The sequence below is a fragment of the Leiobunum rupestre genome, chromosome 8 (genome assembly GCF_980474605.1).
Source record: "Leiobunum rupestre chromosome 8, qqLeiRupe1.1.hap1, whole genome shotgun sequence".
Classification (NCBI taxonomy): domain Eukaryota; kingdom Metazoa; phylum Arthropoda; class Arachnida; order Opiliones; family Sclerosomatidae; genus Leiobunum; species Leiobunum rupestre.
Window position 1 is genome coordinate 12,511,910 of NC_143391.1, and position 14,826 is coordinate 12,526,735.

The 14,826-nt window shown below is 37.4% G+C and overlaps 2 protein-coding genes across 7 annotated transcripts; one reads left to right on the forward strand and one right to left on the reverse strand.

The window, feature by feature from the left end:
- Positions 1–789: 789 nt before the first annotated feature.
- Positions 790–7,987, forward strand: LOC149932428 (ectonucleoside triphosphate diphosphohydrolase 2-like). Of its 6 annotated transcripts, none has more exons than XM_090155542.1 (12): positions 790–1,092; positions 4,654–4,857; positions 5,420–5,537; positions 5,623–5,767; positions 5,918–6,027; positions 6,089–6,144; positions 6,215–6,409; positions 6,474–6,617; positions 6,676–6,831; positions 6,893–7,000; positions 7,063–7,203; positions 7,271–7,987. In XM_090155542.1, exons 2-12 carry the CDS (start codon positions 4,750–4,752, stop codon positions 7,466–7,468), a joined length of 1,479 nt encoding a protein of 492 aa, XP_090011668.1. In that variant the 5' UTR covers positions 790–1,092; positions 4,654–4,749; the 3' UTR covers positions 7,469–7,987. The 6 variants fall into 6 exon arrangements, with proteins under 6 accessions (XP_090011668.1, XP_090011667.1, XP_090011672.1 ...); XM_090155541.1 differs by lacking the exon at positions 790–1,092 and adding an exon at positions 1,683–1,793; XM_090155546.1 differs by lacking the exon at positions 790–1,092 and adding an exon at positions 1,722–1,739.
- On the reverse strand, positions 7,962–10,975 carry Ddx56 (putative ATP-dependent RNA helicase DDX56). Its single transcript, XM_090155539.1, has 13 exons — positions 10,704–10,975; positions 10,437–10,598; positions 10,283–10,366; positions 10,142–10,215; positions 9,749–10,075; positions 9,583–9,687; positions 9,044–9,220; positions 8,765–8,985; positions 8,626–8,702; positions 8,464–8,553; positions 8,299–8,404; positions 8,092–8,237; positions 7,962–8,029 (listed from the first exon to the last, which is right to left on the reverse strand). Exons 1-13 carry the CDS (start codon positions 10,755–10,757, stop codon positions 7,985–7,987), a joined length of 1,668 nt encoding a protein of 555 aa, XP_090011665.1. The 5' UTR covers positions 10,758–10,975; the 3' UTR covers positions 7,962–7,984.
- Between the last annotated feature and the right edge of the window lie 3,851 nt (positions 10,976–14,826).

Sequence of the window (14,826 nt, forward strand, 5' to 3'; positions counted from 1 at the left end):
TACAGGTCCTTGATAGCCTGTAGTTATAACAATGAGAATTAATTTTGTTACTACGCAGGAATTTATACAATTAGAAGTTTCATTTAAACCAAGAAATACCTCTGCGTGTGGGGCCATACCAGAGTGACTGAGAAAAATCATATCACATCGGGCAGGAACCGAACCTACGACCTTTGGGTCACCGTCTCAACGCCACTACCATTTGACTACCGAGGCCACGAATAATCTGGCCTCGATATTAAAATGTAAACTACACACGAAGCTAATACAATCATGGAACTAATAAGTAGCTATTTATTAGTTCCATATTATACAATAATACCCAAATAAATTCGTTTTATGATAAGATTTCAAATTTTAAAAATATTACTTCTAGCAACAAATCGGGTGTTTTTAATAATCAGTGTTAAGCTACAATTTATTAATTTATAATTATTTTACTAAAATAATGATTAGTTTAAATTTCGCTAAGCCTTGGCGTCAAATGGCGGGAGCCTTTACATTCACGATGTCGCGATTTTCATAGTTTTGTTACTACTTGAATTAAGGTTGTAGGAAAACATCCACCCAAGTGTCATACTTATTTTATTTATGTTACTTACGCTTGCATATACCGATAGATATTTCAAGCGCGTAATAAAAGTTGACCGTATCCAAACCGACTTTACCCAACCCTTCCCGTATGTCAACTAGCTAAGAAAATATTCAATGACATAACACCGAGAGAGGCTCTAGCGTCTATAAAAACTATCAGCCGCTGCGTTTCTGTTACTTTCCGAAAAGACGAGAGCCGCGTATGACTGGCCCCGGCTGGGAAACGAAATATGATATGAATGCCCCATTTTAATGAAGGAGAAAGTGGGCGGTCTTTTCAAACCTCTCGCGTCGAGGAAGTTCAAGAGAGAGAGAGAGAGAGAGAGAAATTTTCAAATAATAAAAGCGGACAACTTTCGCGGAGAAAAACTGGGATCGGACGCAGCTCGATCTCTTTATCTCTCGCGAATAACATTATTTCCCAAAGTAACGCGATAAACATTATTCAATAAATTTCTACTTAACCGCGGGTGATTTATCCAAGTTTTGACCGTCAAAGTAAGTCCGTAAATTTTGAACCAAAATCTAACACAAAACGTAGTGGTGCGTATTAAAAATTAATAATTTTTCAAGCATGCCTAACTGTCATAAATTTCAAAGTTTACTTCTATATTATCACTATTACCGCACTGAAATTTAACAATCTTAAGAGTCTACAGAAACTAAATAATAGTGTTTATAATTTTAAAATAGCGTAGTCAATATTTATTAACTTTCCTAAACGCATAGGTTTAAAAACGTTTGATAGTTCGTTCTCCGGGGCAAGCGAAAATGGCGCAAATAATTATGGGTTTAGGGTTAGGATTTTTTTTTGTTACAAATGACCAAGTGACCCATTTTATGGTGATACGAAGATTTCTGATAAATTTCGAAATCTCCGTGTTCTTTCTTACCGGCAAATTGAATAATGGGAGAGATTGGCTTGAGAGCCGGTGTATTTTTTGATAAAAGAGCCTATTTAATACGAACTTATCTAAATAAAGATAACACTTCGTAACGATATGATCATACGGAAACTTATCGAGGATAAATTCCAAAATTTCTACAATTGCCTGCTTTTCAAAGTACACTTTGAAACATAAAACACGCGTCAAACTACGTTTTTATTACTAGGTTGGGAAGTTATATTTCCCCATCCAGATTAGGTATAACCATTGAATATTATTACGTTCGAAATATACAAATACAAGCGATCCAAGGTTAGTGAAGAAATATACCGTAAGCAACCTCCATTCTGCGGGACGCAATATCGACCATTTAAAGTAAATAATATAAAACCCGGTGCCAGACTGCTACGTCAAAAAAAAACTTGATAGAGAGGTAGCGATACAATAGAGATCCATCAGCTACAGTTCGCTATTGACGGGGGTTGTAAGTGTATTTTGTCGATATTAAAATGGTGACAGTACGCGTTAAGATCGCATTCTTATTAAAATTGTTGGTATAACATCGAAAACGACCAGTGAACATGTTCCTTTACCGGTTTGTACTTTCCAGGGTCACCATTGGGCCAACCACTCGGTACCCCCGGTTATCACGCGGCCGGTACTAGTATTACTGGAAATATATAATATTTTTCTTAGATAAAATTATCCTATACCGCTAACGTTATACACTCGAAACATGTACCTTCGCAAGCTTCCGCTGATCTTTACAAAAATATTGAGATAGTTGTGTGACTTTTTTAAAATATTGGATAAGGAAAAATAGGTTTTTATAAATCCTTAGACCGTATAATTTTGAAATTTTTCATCGTAAATATAAATTTCAAGCGTAATTTACACGCCGGGATGCGGTGAATGTTTCCGTGGTTTTGGCGGGAAAGTTTCACCAATTAAAAACAAATGGGAAACATCTCTCGTAGGGATACCGCATTTTTAAGTTTTCAAGGTAGTCGAGCCTTCACGGTGTAATATTTCGGGGCAAGCCTTTAGATAAGAGATATGTTAAACTCGGTTATATCCGAAACCACGAATAATGGCTCTGGTTGAATACCGCAGTAAAAAATCCTCCAGTAATATTAGAACTATTAGAAACAGCGCCGAGTTTGCAAAGAGTTCAAGGCTAGCCAGTATACCTTGAGATATAAAATGAGTAACTTTTACCTAATTTGTATGGATCCGTTGTCGTTGGCGGAATAAGCCGCGTATTTTGTAGATTTGGGGAGGGGTATAGGTATAAATCGGGTAACCAGTAAATGGAAAATGATTCGGCTAAGATTAATGAGATTGTCAAATCAGGAAGTCACGGTATTGGGGCTGAGAACTCTTTGAATCCTTGGATGGGGGATGCCATTTGACTCCGAGAAGTCGAGGAAGAAAGTAAGAAATGGGGAATTCAAACCAACCCTTTTCCTCCAAAAAACGAAAAACGTTTTTAGGAGACGTGCCAAACAATTAAATAACCAACATCGCGTCTTGCTGCGTATTTTAAATCCCCGGTAAACGTACGCGTGTGGTTAGCATTGGTTTAAATGAAGAAATGAAATGATACGTTTCTGTAATATATCGGGGGAAACAAGTCAACCGGGAGCGGTATGTCCCGAAGGAACGTCAAGGATATGTAATTTACTACAATTTAATAATTTGACCGCCAAAATAAAAAGAGGCTCGTGGTTACTAGTTTCACGTTGAGAGATCCTTTCTCAGTGCCAAACTTCGAATTGCGGAGGAGTTTAATTGCGCAAAAAAAAAGAAAGGGAAACAAAAGGGGAACCCGCCAATTTTATACGTGTTAGCTTAAAAAGCGACCGTATACGCTAAGTTATGACACCCTTATCACGTATTCCCCAAAGCACGCCCTGACTAAAAGATATTGATATCTGAACTAACGCTTATAAACCGGCCAACAATTACAATTTAAATCCTAACCCGTGACGAATTACAACGTTTCCTGACTTTTAACACGATTTAAGAAATCCAATATGTAAAATTATTATTATTACTATTAGCAAGAATTAATTTATTTATACTTAGGGATAATGATATGTGGTCAGTCAGTGTGCCCCCCTTTAAATGTTAATTTATTCGACGCAGTAACTCATTCGCGCAGAGGGAAACTAAACCATAGCGCCCACGGATCGTCTTAATATAGTCATTATCCTTAAGTATATACATAAATACATAATTGTTTATTAGATATTTGAGCGTGTGTATAAGAGTGCCATAGGAAATCTAGCCCGACATCTGAATAACGGATAATTAACAGTTCCTGTCGGCACGAATAAGATCTTACGTAAATAGTTTTTCCAAGCCGGGTTTTGATAGTGGCCATAATCGCGATAGTTTCTTTTCTGTCGGGTAATTCATTACCGTAACCGGATATATGTATTTTTTTCTAAAATAAATAACACTGGAGCCTACTACTACGCGTCGAGAAATTAGGAAGTCTATAAACTCTATCTGACAAAATATGACGATAAAAACGTGGACCAATTTCCTCGCGCGACTTCGCTTGGACCCTAAGACGGCGTTCGAAGGCCTTTGAGATAACTGTCGCGGAGAAGTGAGTCAACCGGGTCATGAATAAAACAAGGGCTCATTAGTAAAACATCCCAAAGACTTAGTTAAAACATCGTAATTTAAATTAGGAGAAACAAGAAGGCTTCGGGGAACGTCAGAATCCAGTCGCACTAGCTTACCCAATACCAGGTATGGACAAATCTAGCCACTTAGGCGGTTACATTAGCTTCGTTTGGTGCCGAAAATTGCGAAAGGAAAAAACAAGAGACCCGTTGAGAAAAAGAAATAATAATGAATAAAACGCCGTGATAATAATTAGAGAAAACACCTTGAAGCCATTCGAGGTTGAATTCGTAATTACCCTTTCCGGGAGTGGATCTTAAAATTTTTATAAGTCGCGGCTAGATCCCGGTTGGGGTTGAGAGGGGAGAGGAGTTTTCGTTTTCATGTGCCGCTAGATTTGGCGCCGAAACATATTCTTGGCACACATTCGAGGTATTATTATGAATGACTGCTTCGTATAACGTCGTGTAAAGTGATAAGGAATTTCATCGATATAAGCCCACATAAGTTAATTTTTTAAATCTTTTTCGGGCAGTGGTTGGCGAAAGGATTCGTCCGTGATCTTCCGTAGTTCGTTGCGTACCTTACTACCAGTCAGTAACGGGAAAAGTATTTCACGTCATCCGGAGTAATGGTTAACTACAAAATACTAGCCGGCCTATCCATCGTCGTAGGTTTGGTTGGGATCATATTTCTGTCGTTGCTCTACTCACTAACTGGAGGCGATATTCCATTTGATGTAAGTACAACGGGTCCAATAGTAGTTTAGTTCTCTGTTAAACGGTTCATTCCCAACGAAGCTACCCCTAAGAAAACACTTTGACGTTCAAAGTGGTCTATTGAACTTTTTCTTCACAAGCGGCTTTCCCTCGTTTTAGCTGGATATATTTTTCTTCCCGACGCCCCGGGACGTTCCAATTTAGAAAATGTTCGCCTCTGTGTTGAGAGAAGGAATCTCTTCGTTTCTTTCTCGCGTGTCCCTTCTCTAGCGTAACGAAGTATTTTGGAGCCCTTCCCGACAACTTTCTTCTGTCATCTTAAGCAAAACGCGAATGATATACGCTTGACACCGTCTTGTCAAGCGAACGATAACGGTCGACAATATTTTACTTTGATGTTACAAAAACAAAAGCAACGCGGAAGTTCTACGAGGAACCAAAATAATAATACGCGTAATTAGGAAATAATAGGCTTAAATGTCGTAAATAATATTACCGGTTCTCGTGATGTCTACTACGCGACGACCGTCGACAATTTATGAAGGCAATAAACCTTGTAATATGTGTTTTTTTTTAATATAGTACGGAGTTATTATGGACGCTGGTTCGAGTCACACGGAAGCGTTATTGTATCAGTGGAAGGGAGATAAATACAAGGGAACCGGCTACGTGAATGAAATTCATACGTGCGGCGTTGACGGTACGGTAACTATTCGGTGATAGTATTTCCAACAAGTTCCAGGGATATAAATTTCACGGGTAATGAATTACTGTCCATTGTTTAGACGGAATTTCAAGCTTCGCCGATCCGGAAGACGCCGGGGAATCGTTGATTCCCTGTTTGTACGAAGTAGCGGGAAAAGTGCCGGAAGAGAAAAGAAAAGAAACCCCAGTCTATTTGGCAGCTACCGCTGGAATGCGCATACTCAAGTAACTATTACAATTAAAATCATATATTATCGAGATACGGCCAATGCTCTTTAGTTGGTACTCGTTTCCTTCGGTTTGCATTTGGCGGCAAAATCAAACGATTAGAAAGCACATGGATTGTATATTACATTTCCCGCGTCTTTCTCGTAGCATGTCTAATCCGTACCTAAATTTGGCAACTTTCACCGCTATAAAATGCGCTATTCCTCGATCTGGTATGGACCGAAAGGATGTGGGTATTATTTCCGGCCAAGATGAGGGTAAATATTTTCGTGTATTAACTGTTAATCTATAACCTTGGATAATCACGTCATTCAATAGGTATTTTCGCTTGGATAACCAGTAATTTTCTTTTGGGAAACCTTCAAAGCAAAATAGTAATAATTCTTATCGATAACTTTTCAAACGTTTATGGGTATATCATATAAGTATTTTCTGTTAATATAGCATCCAACGGTTGGTGCGTTGGACATGGGCGGCGCCTCTACTCAAATATCATTCGAAGTGGTTGATAAATTTAAAGACGCCAAAAATGTTAAAACTCTTCGATTATACGGGGAAACGTACCACATCTTCAGCGTTACTTACCTTTGCTACGGAGCTTTTGAAATATATAGGCGATACTTGGCCGGCCTAATTGCTGTATTATTAACCAATTTGTGTTTTTCAAGTATTTTTAAATTAACAAGGTGATAATTAAATTTAGGATCCTGAATATTCAGAAATTGCAGAGAGTCCCTGCCATCATACAGGTTGGACTTTTCAGAATGACGCAAACTTTTTCTTTAATCAACCATGTACCGAAACACCTTACCTGAGGCAGTGGGTTTTTCTTAATGAACAAAAATTGGTAATATCTGAAAATCTGAAAATAGTATGCGTTTAACTATATATTTCTGCTTTTTCAGAATAAAACCTATACAATAAAAGGTACTTCGGACCCAACAAAATGTAGGCAAAAAGTGGAAGCCCTATTTGATCCTGCAGAATGCAGCACAAAAAGTTATAAAGAGTGCTTTCAACCCATTACCGATGTGGAAATGGGTGATAATATCAAGTTTATGGTGAGATTAAATTATTAATTTACTCGGAGCTTTTATTAAATACTATACACCAAATTTATAGGCATTCTCCAGTTATTATTACACGATTGATTTCCTAAAAGCAGCTAATAAATCACTTGAAACCTATCGAAAAGACTTGAACACCTTCTGCGAAAAAAACTGGGCAGAAGTAAGCTTATGATGTGATTAATTCATTATGATTGTACAACAAATGCATTCAAAAATTCACAGGTTAATGCTACGGATTATCCCAAAAATGTTAGAAAAGTATTAGATCGTTTTTGTATGCAAGGTTTTGCAGTTGATGCCATTTTAACCCAAGGATATGAATTCAACGCCACTGTTTGGGAAACTTTAACATTTTCAAATAAGGCAAGTTGTCAACAACATTGGGCGATATTCTGCCACATACATAAATTACTATTTTTGTTTGTTGCAGATTAACAACACGAGTGTTGGGTGGGCCTTAGGCTATATGATAAACTCAACAAATGCCATTCCAGAGGAATCTGTCGAACCTGCAGCAATTAGTTTGACAGTTTTTATAATTCTACTTATAGTGTGTGCAATTTTATTGGTATTGGGATTTTTCTTTTGCTCCAAGGGACAGAAGAAACAGTCACAGCCAATAGTGTAGATATTAACCACTATAATGCCAAAATTGTTCTTAATATAGCTGCATCACATTCATTTTGACAATAGTAAATGAGCAGTCACCGGGATATTGTTTAAATTTGTAAAAATATTTACGGTAATACCTTCGAAATGTGTCCAAAGCAACTAATTATCTTCTTAACTTTAAGCGATATCATATTAATAAGAAATGACTACCATAACTCTTTTCATTTACACCATTCATCATTATACAGATTTCACTTTGTTAGAATATAGCTTATATGTAAAAAAATATATTATTAGCTTTTAAACAATGAAAAACTAATAGATTTTCTTTGTTACTTTTGTAAATAAATTTTTTTTTGTTTCAACGTTTATGATAGTGCCAACTTGCCAAGACTTCTGATATATTTGGATACATGTAATGAAAATACATTACATGTTCTAAGTGCTGAATATGAAATATTATGCAAATACTATGAAGTTAATTAAAAAATATACGTGTAAACGCTTCATTCAATAATAAAAAAGTTTCATTTTATTTCATTTTCTTTAGATTTTTTAGAGGATCCTTTCCTTCATTCTAGGAATAAATATATAACTTTTAGTTAACTTTTCCGTTATGAATGCTGGAAAAACACATACCTTTCTCTTTCTGTTTTGCTGTATTCTCTTCCTATTTGTTTGACTTTTGTTGTCATTATATAATGTCGATGCAAGTGACTGATCACTTTTTCTATTACTTCTCTTGGACCTTTCAGCTCTAACCATTTTCCTCAAGGTTGGAGGTACTATAGAGAATTGTCAATTTTAATATATTGTATACAAAAAATTACCAAAGACATTATTTACCTATATATTCTGGAACATCATGCAAATAAGACTGTAACTTAACAGTATGCAAAGCCTTATCATGTCTCAAGGCTTGAAAATCTCTAGGATTGTCCTCAAAATATGTCTACACAGGAGAGAATGGATTAGATTCACTTGTAAAAAGAGCCATCGAGAGATTCTTACTTTAAGTTTCTGACTCTTCAACAGTTCAGCCCTAATCTCTTTCAGTCTGGCTTCCCTGACGGCAATTTTGGTAACAGCCCTTAATGCATCCTATAACATTGACAAACATGCTTATACAAGCTATTTAACAGCAATAATTCTCATTATTATAAAAATAACTACCCTGGATCTGTATCTAAAGCCTTCAATTTCTTCCATTTTAAATTGATATGGTTTAAAAATGCTGCGATTTGACAGGTCTTAAAGAATGTTGGATAAATAACAAATCCAATCCAAAATAAATAAAATTAGTAATATCAACCATCTGATTGGCTGAATTTCATCTCAACAGCGTCCAGAAGAGGCAGGTCTTTGATAGAAATAAAAGAAAGAGCAGTTCCTTTGTGTGTTCCTCTAGCTGTCCTTCCAACTCGATGGACATAAGAGTCTACAGACAATGGAAAGTCAAAATTCACAATATTGGATACATACTGAAAGTCTATTCCTCTGGATACTCCATAGTTTTTATCTTTTTTCCGTTTTCTAAAGATGGACAAAAATGTAGGCTCAGTCTACAACAAAAAGGCCAATTTAAACTCACCCTTTGTCTTTGGGCTTTTGTCCTTTCGTTTCGGCGCAATCAGTTTCATCTGAAGCAATAATTATCTGATAAATTCCTTCATTAAACTGGCTTATTACGTGACATCTGGAAACAACTGGTAGTTCTGAATTTAATACACAGGATTTGATACCAAATTGCTCCAAAAACAATTTTAACCTAACAAGTAAATTCCTTGGTAAATTGAAACATACTCTAATTTTTAGGGCTGTGCGAGTACTTGGTCTGAGACCTACTCGAATGGCCATGGAGTCACTTCAATATTTTTAGATGAGTCCGCAGACTTCTTTTATTTTTTTTTAATATTTTAAATGTATTTATTTTCAATTTTATTATTTAAAGTCCCGTATTAGCGCTGCAGTAGCGTTCATGCAGTTCTATTTGTTAGTCTTAAGGACTCAAAGACTCAAATTAGTACTGAAAATGGGACTGAATCCCGAAATTTGGACTCTTGACTCACTCGAAATTAAAAAAAAGAGGACTTGCACAGCCTTACTAATTTTTGGCCTAAAATTGCACACCTAAAGCATCTGTCAACATTATTTACAAATATAATAGTTTTTCCTCTAATTAGGCTAAGCTTCATCATAGCACAAATTAATACAAATTTTTCTTCCTCTTCACATCTAAAGATAACAATAGTATATGTTAAGAACAAAATACAAAAATAATTTTGTCATAACGCACTTTATGTGATACTGAGTCAACTGGTCTAGTTGTGGTAATTCAGGTTCTTCTAACTTTAAAACAACAGGATTGTGAAGAATAATTTTCTTCATTTCTAAAACTTCCGGAGTCAAAGTAGCTGACATCAAGGCAGCCTGATAAACCTTAGGCAATTGCTTTAGAAGGGCTTCCACATCAGCTTTGTAGCCAAAACCAAAGATTAAATCAGCTTCATCAACTATAAGATCTGTCAGTGACTCTTGGACTGAAATGTTATTGGCATTAATGTGTGCCAAAATTTGACTGGGCGTTCCAATAACAATATCTGGTTTTTCCATCAAAAGAGGCCTGTAAACAATATTGCTTTCTAAATTATAATATTTAAATAATAAAAAAGTATTTATCATCTTTTACTTTTGCGTGATAACATCAGACTTCTGCGATACATCCACACTACGAAGAATTGGACCACACGAGTTTGTTAAAGACTAAATATATAAAAAAAAGGCTATATTACACCATGTATTGAAGTTGAAAGTGATTAATTAAGCGTACTTTAAAATGGTAGTTAATTTGCTTGCATAACTCTTTACTGGGTGCAAGGATTATTGCTCGAATTTCAAGTTTAGCATTTGAATCCTTTCAAATAACAATTTGTTAATTTATAGTTACACTTTCATCTTTAACATATCTACTAAAAACATTTTACATTTTTAATTGATAAAAGTTTTTGAATGAGGGGTATCAAAAAGGCGCCAGTTTTCCCAGAACCAGTTCGTCCTCTTGCCAAGATATCTTTTCCTTCTAGTGCTAGAGGAATTGCTTTTTCCTGTATTAAGGTGGGTGACTCCCATTTCAGTTTTGAAATTGCCTAAATAGACAATGCTGATGTTATACATGTGCTAAAATCAAATAGAGCCTTTGATATTGATACTAGAAAACAGGCTTAAAGTAAACGGTAATTTTATTATCTTACTTGTAATATTCTGTCGTCAAGACCCATTTGATGAAACTGGATATTTGACTCCATTTTTAACTATTACTTAGAGGTAAATACTTAGTAAAAATATCATAACAACAAGTTTCAAGCAAGAAACACAACCAGGGCTGTAGAAGACAAAGACTATATCGCTATTTAGTCTTCGGTAGAACTGTAACCCGCAACAACGTGGGATGTGGGTAACGAAAGTAGAGAATATAGTTCTTTTAGAGACACAATTTGCATTTGATGGCTGGGCCCGGGGCACTTTCTTATGAAACAAAGAATATATATATATTCTTTGCACAAAAGACACACCATACACAACCAGTGTTGGAAATAAGGCGGTGGCGACTATGACCAGTAAATTAAATGGAATCTGGGGGTTCACTGGTTCTAATGACCAGTTTATTTTTAATTAAAAGTATAATACTATACCGAAAAGAGAAAATGATAAAAGCGTTGCGCTCTCAGTTTCCCACAGCCAATGAAATTGCGAATTTTGACTTATTTCTACTCCTAAATCGAACGTATTTCCCGGCATCTGGCAGTAATGCAATTTGACGTTATTATGCTACAATCAGTCAGATTCGTCGAGCTAAATGCGGACTGTCTAGATCAATAATTAAGAATATGTTTAAGAAACATAAGCATAGAAGACATTGATATCTATCCTACAATTTCTTTATGGCTTTTAGAAACAAAAAGAAGGTCAGAAAGGAGTAAAACTGTTTTCATTCAAAGGACAAGAAGATGATGTAAAACTGTAAATACGGCTAAGTTTTTATTCGAAGAACAAGAATATAATGAAATATTGTTTAAAGTTTCTTAAGAAATGTGATAAATATCAAAGATCTTTGGTTTGTGATAAATAAATCTCATTTTAGTTCCTAATCGTTATTAACAATTCACTTTCAAAGGTAAAGTAAAAGAGGGAGGGAGATAAGTGGGGTAGAAAAGAGTGGTCATGACGGGTAAGGATCATAACGCCAACTCCCCATTACCCCAACTAAAAATTCCCATAACGCCAACGACCATAACGCCAACGGCTCATAACACCAACTGCTGGTGTAATGAACAATTGGTGTTATGGGCCGTTGGCGTTATGGGATGCTCATAACGCCAACTCGGTTTCGAGATACAGTGTGTCAGAATTTATAGCCCGGTGTACCTAGTAACCAAGACCATACCACCGGAAGCCTATCATCATAGTGCCCTACGCCAGCGTCCCCAAGCCCGGACAGGTAACAAATCCAGCATGGGTAGCAGAAGCCCACTACTGATGGTCTCACCTTTGACGCAAGCCACTCAACCCAGCAGAAGGTGCAGCAATGGGTGGACCAATCCCCACTTCGCACACAGCAGTGGGATTAAGAATGGATGCTATAGCAACTCCAGCCGACACCCTACCTATGAAGGTAAGGAGCCAAACCCTTTGGAAAGAGCTCCTAAAGGGGAACGACGAGCACACAGCAGCCCAAGTAACCCGGCACAGCTGGCACCGGAGATCCCGGTGGGCCCCAAAAGGCCGGGAAACAAGACCGCCGTGCCCGCATATGGAGGCTCGCCACCCCACAGCAGGCTACCCAATCCGCCGAGGCGGCCAGTGTGCCTGGACCCTCTCCGTTAGCCTGAACCGAAGTTCAGTATCCAGCCCAAACCTGACCGGAGATCCAGTTGTATGCCGGGAAACAGGACCACCGTGCCCTCATACCCAATCCGCCGAGGTGGCCAGTTTGCACGGACCCTCTCCCCTTAGCCTGAGCCGAAGCTCAGTTTCCAGCCCTAACCTGACCGAAGTCGGAGGTGGAGATAGGACCATTTGATCAGAGCTAACATCTCCCAGTGCGCCACCGCCCTTATGGGTTACAAGAGCCGGACCCCGACTCCCCGGTAAAGCCACCAGTTATTGCACACTCTAACCCATTTAGGGCCGGTTTCGAGATACAGCGGCAGTTGGCGTTGTGGTCTGCTCATAACGCCAACTCGGTTTCGAGATACAGCGGCAGTTGGCGTTGTGGTCTGCTCATAACGCTAACTCGATTTAGAGATACAGCGGCAGTTGGCGTTGTGGTCTGCTCATAATGCCAACTGCTAAAACATCTAAAAAGTGTCTGCTGTAGAGTTAAAACTCCTACTCAATTTTCGGGTGGTAACGACAAGTCACCTGAGAGCAATAACCACGTAATTTTTGTCGGGCATTTTGAGAAAAACGTATTAAAACATTTTTTATCTCGTGTCCCTATTATAAAATTCTAGGTTCCCCTCTTTTCTTAGCATACCCATACTTAAATACTCTGTGGTTATTGTTGTATGCCTTCATTTTTTATTATTTGTTTACGTTAATTGTGTATTTTTAACATTACCACCTCGTTCTGTACCGATGCTTAATTTACTCGAAGACCAATATTTTTCATAAATAGATAGATAAACATTTAATCGTTAAATGGTTTTCAGATAAATTTTTCCAGGTATATGAATACAATCAAATTTAACACTAGTACAACTTTTCTGGCGGTGTACTTCCTTCAAGTGAACAGTGGCGTCGCCAGACCCTTTTCAAATTCAAAATTGGCGCCTTAGCTCCTCCAACTCATGAAAAGGCTCAAAAGCTCGCCAAATAGTGTGTTGACTTCTAAAAGTCTAAAAGGATATTTTGGTATCGACCTACCTTAACGCTGGTTAAAAAAGAGACAGCTATCAAAAACACATTTTCTTAAATCGCGGGTTCGCATTTAGTATTTTAGGGGGATTCAGTCATCAATTTCGTGGGAAAAAACTTGCAACAGTTGCACGGCGAACTTAGATCTGCTTTGAGATACACAGTTATGAGATTTTTAGTTAAACAAGAGGTACGACGGTCAGAATACACACAATCCTTCTAATGTGTTAAGTTTGTTTGAGCTTTTCACAGCAACCTGCAACGCCGGTATCACAACCAAAATATATCCACGGTTACACATATATACATATTTACACTTCTCTGTTACTTCTAGTCATACTTTGAAAGCATCGAAGATTCCTTCGATCAGTGTCCCTCTTCATTTTTTACTTCTGATCACCCTTATTTGTTACTACTAGTCAGCCGTTGAGTGTCACCCTTATTTCTTCTGGTTATACGACAAAGACTAGTTCGATCAGTTTCATACTTATTTGTTACTTCTGATCACACTTCTTATCACACTTATTAGTTACTTCTGGTCACACTTATTTGCTACTTCTGATCACACTTATTTGTTACGTTGAGTGTCACACTTATTACTTCTGGTCATACGCCGAAGACTAGGTCGATCAGTGTCATACTTAATTGTTACTTCTGGTCATACGTTGAAAGCGCGGCGCACTCTTGAAAAACGCTAGAGGGAAACGGGCGCGTAGACCTCTATAAACACGGGGATTTACAATGTTGGAAATTGCAGGGGTCCGTATACGCTGCCGAAAAAACCTTACTTAGAATTAAAATTAAGGAACGTATTTGCAACTCTAGGTTATATGAAAACCGTGCAGCTATTCAAAAATATAACTTTCATGAAAATCGGACTTAAATTAAGGAACTGTATGTAGATTTTTAGGCGAAAATATAAAACCCCGAAAATTGGGATCCTGTAAATTACCCTGAAAACTATACTTAAATTTAATATTTACTGATATAACCGAAGTTGTAGGTCCGCTGAATCCTAACCTATCCAATAATATTTTTTTTAACGTTATCGGACTTAATTTTAAAGAAAATATCTACCACATAAAGCGAAATCACCGAAAATAGTAAATTGGGGAAGAGACTCCCGAAAATATATGGGGGGGGAGGCTCTCCCCTCCAAGAGGACGCCCCTGTATATATATATATATATATATATATATATATATGTGCCATCAAATTCCGTGTGGGTACTAAATTCCGAGTGGGTAGGGCTACCCACGATACCCACATTATCCGCCGGTCCTGTAAGTGTTGGTCTAAATGTTTCCTCCTGTATATGTATATATCACCATTTAATCATATGTAAGTTATACTATAAATATTTGGCCTAGGTTTCCCCCCCCCCCCCTCCCAAAAAATGGTAACCCTGGCGACGCCACTGCCAGTGAAATGAGGACCAAAATTAGAAAAAGGTCAAGT

Coding starts and splice junctions, on each gene's coding strand:
- LOC149932428 (XM_090155542.1), top strand. CDS start 4,750: ATGGTTAACTACAAAATACTAGCCGGCCTATCCATCGTCGTAGGTTTG. Junction 5,538..5,622: donor TCATACGTGCGGCGTTGACG/GTACGGTAACTA, acceptor TCCATTGTTTAG/ACGGAATTTCAAGCTTCGCC. Junction 6,832..6,892: donor GTGATAATATCAAGTTTATG/GTGAGATTAAAT, acceptor CCAAATTTATAG/GCATTCTCCAGTTATTATTA.
- Ddx56 (XM_090155539.1), bottom strand. CDS start 10,757: ATGGAGTCAAATATCCAGTTTCATCAAATGGGTCTTGACGACAGAATA. Junction 8,986..9,043: donor CAAAAGCCCAAAGACAAAGG/GTGAGTTTAAAT, acceptor GTCCATCTTTAG/AAAACGGAAAAAAGATAAAA. Junction 8,238..8,298: donor TGATGTTCCAGAATATATAG/GTAAATAATGTC, acceptor AATTCTCTATAG/TACCTCCAACCTTGAGGAAA.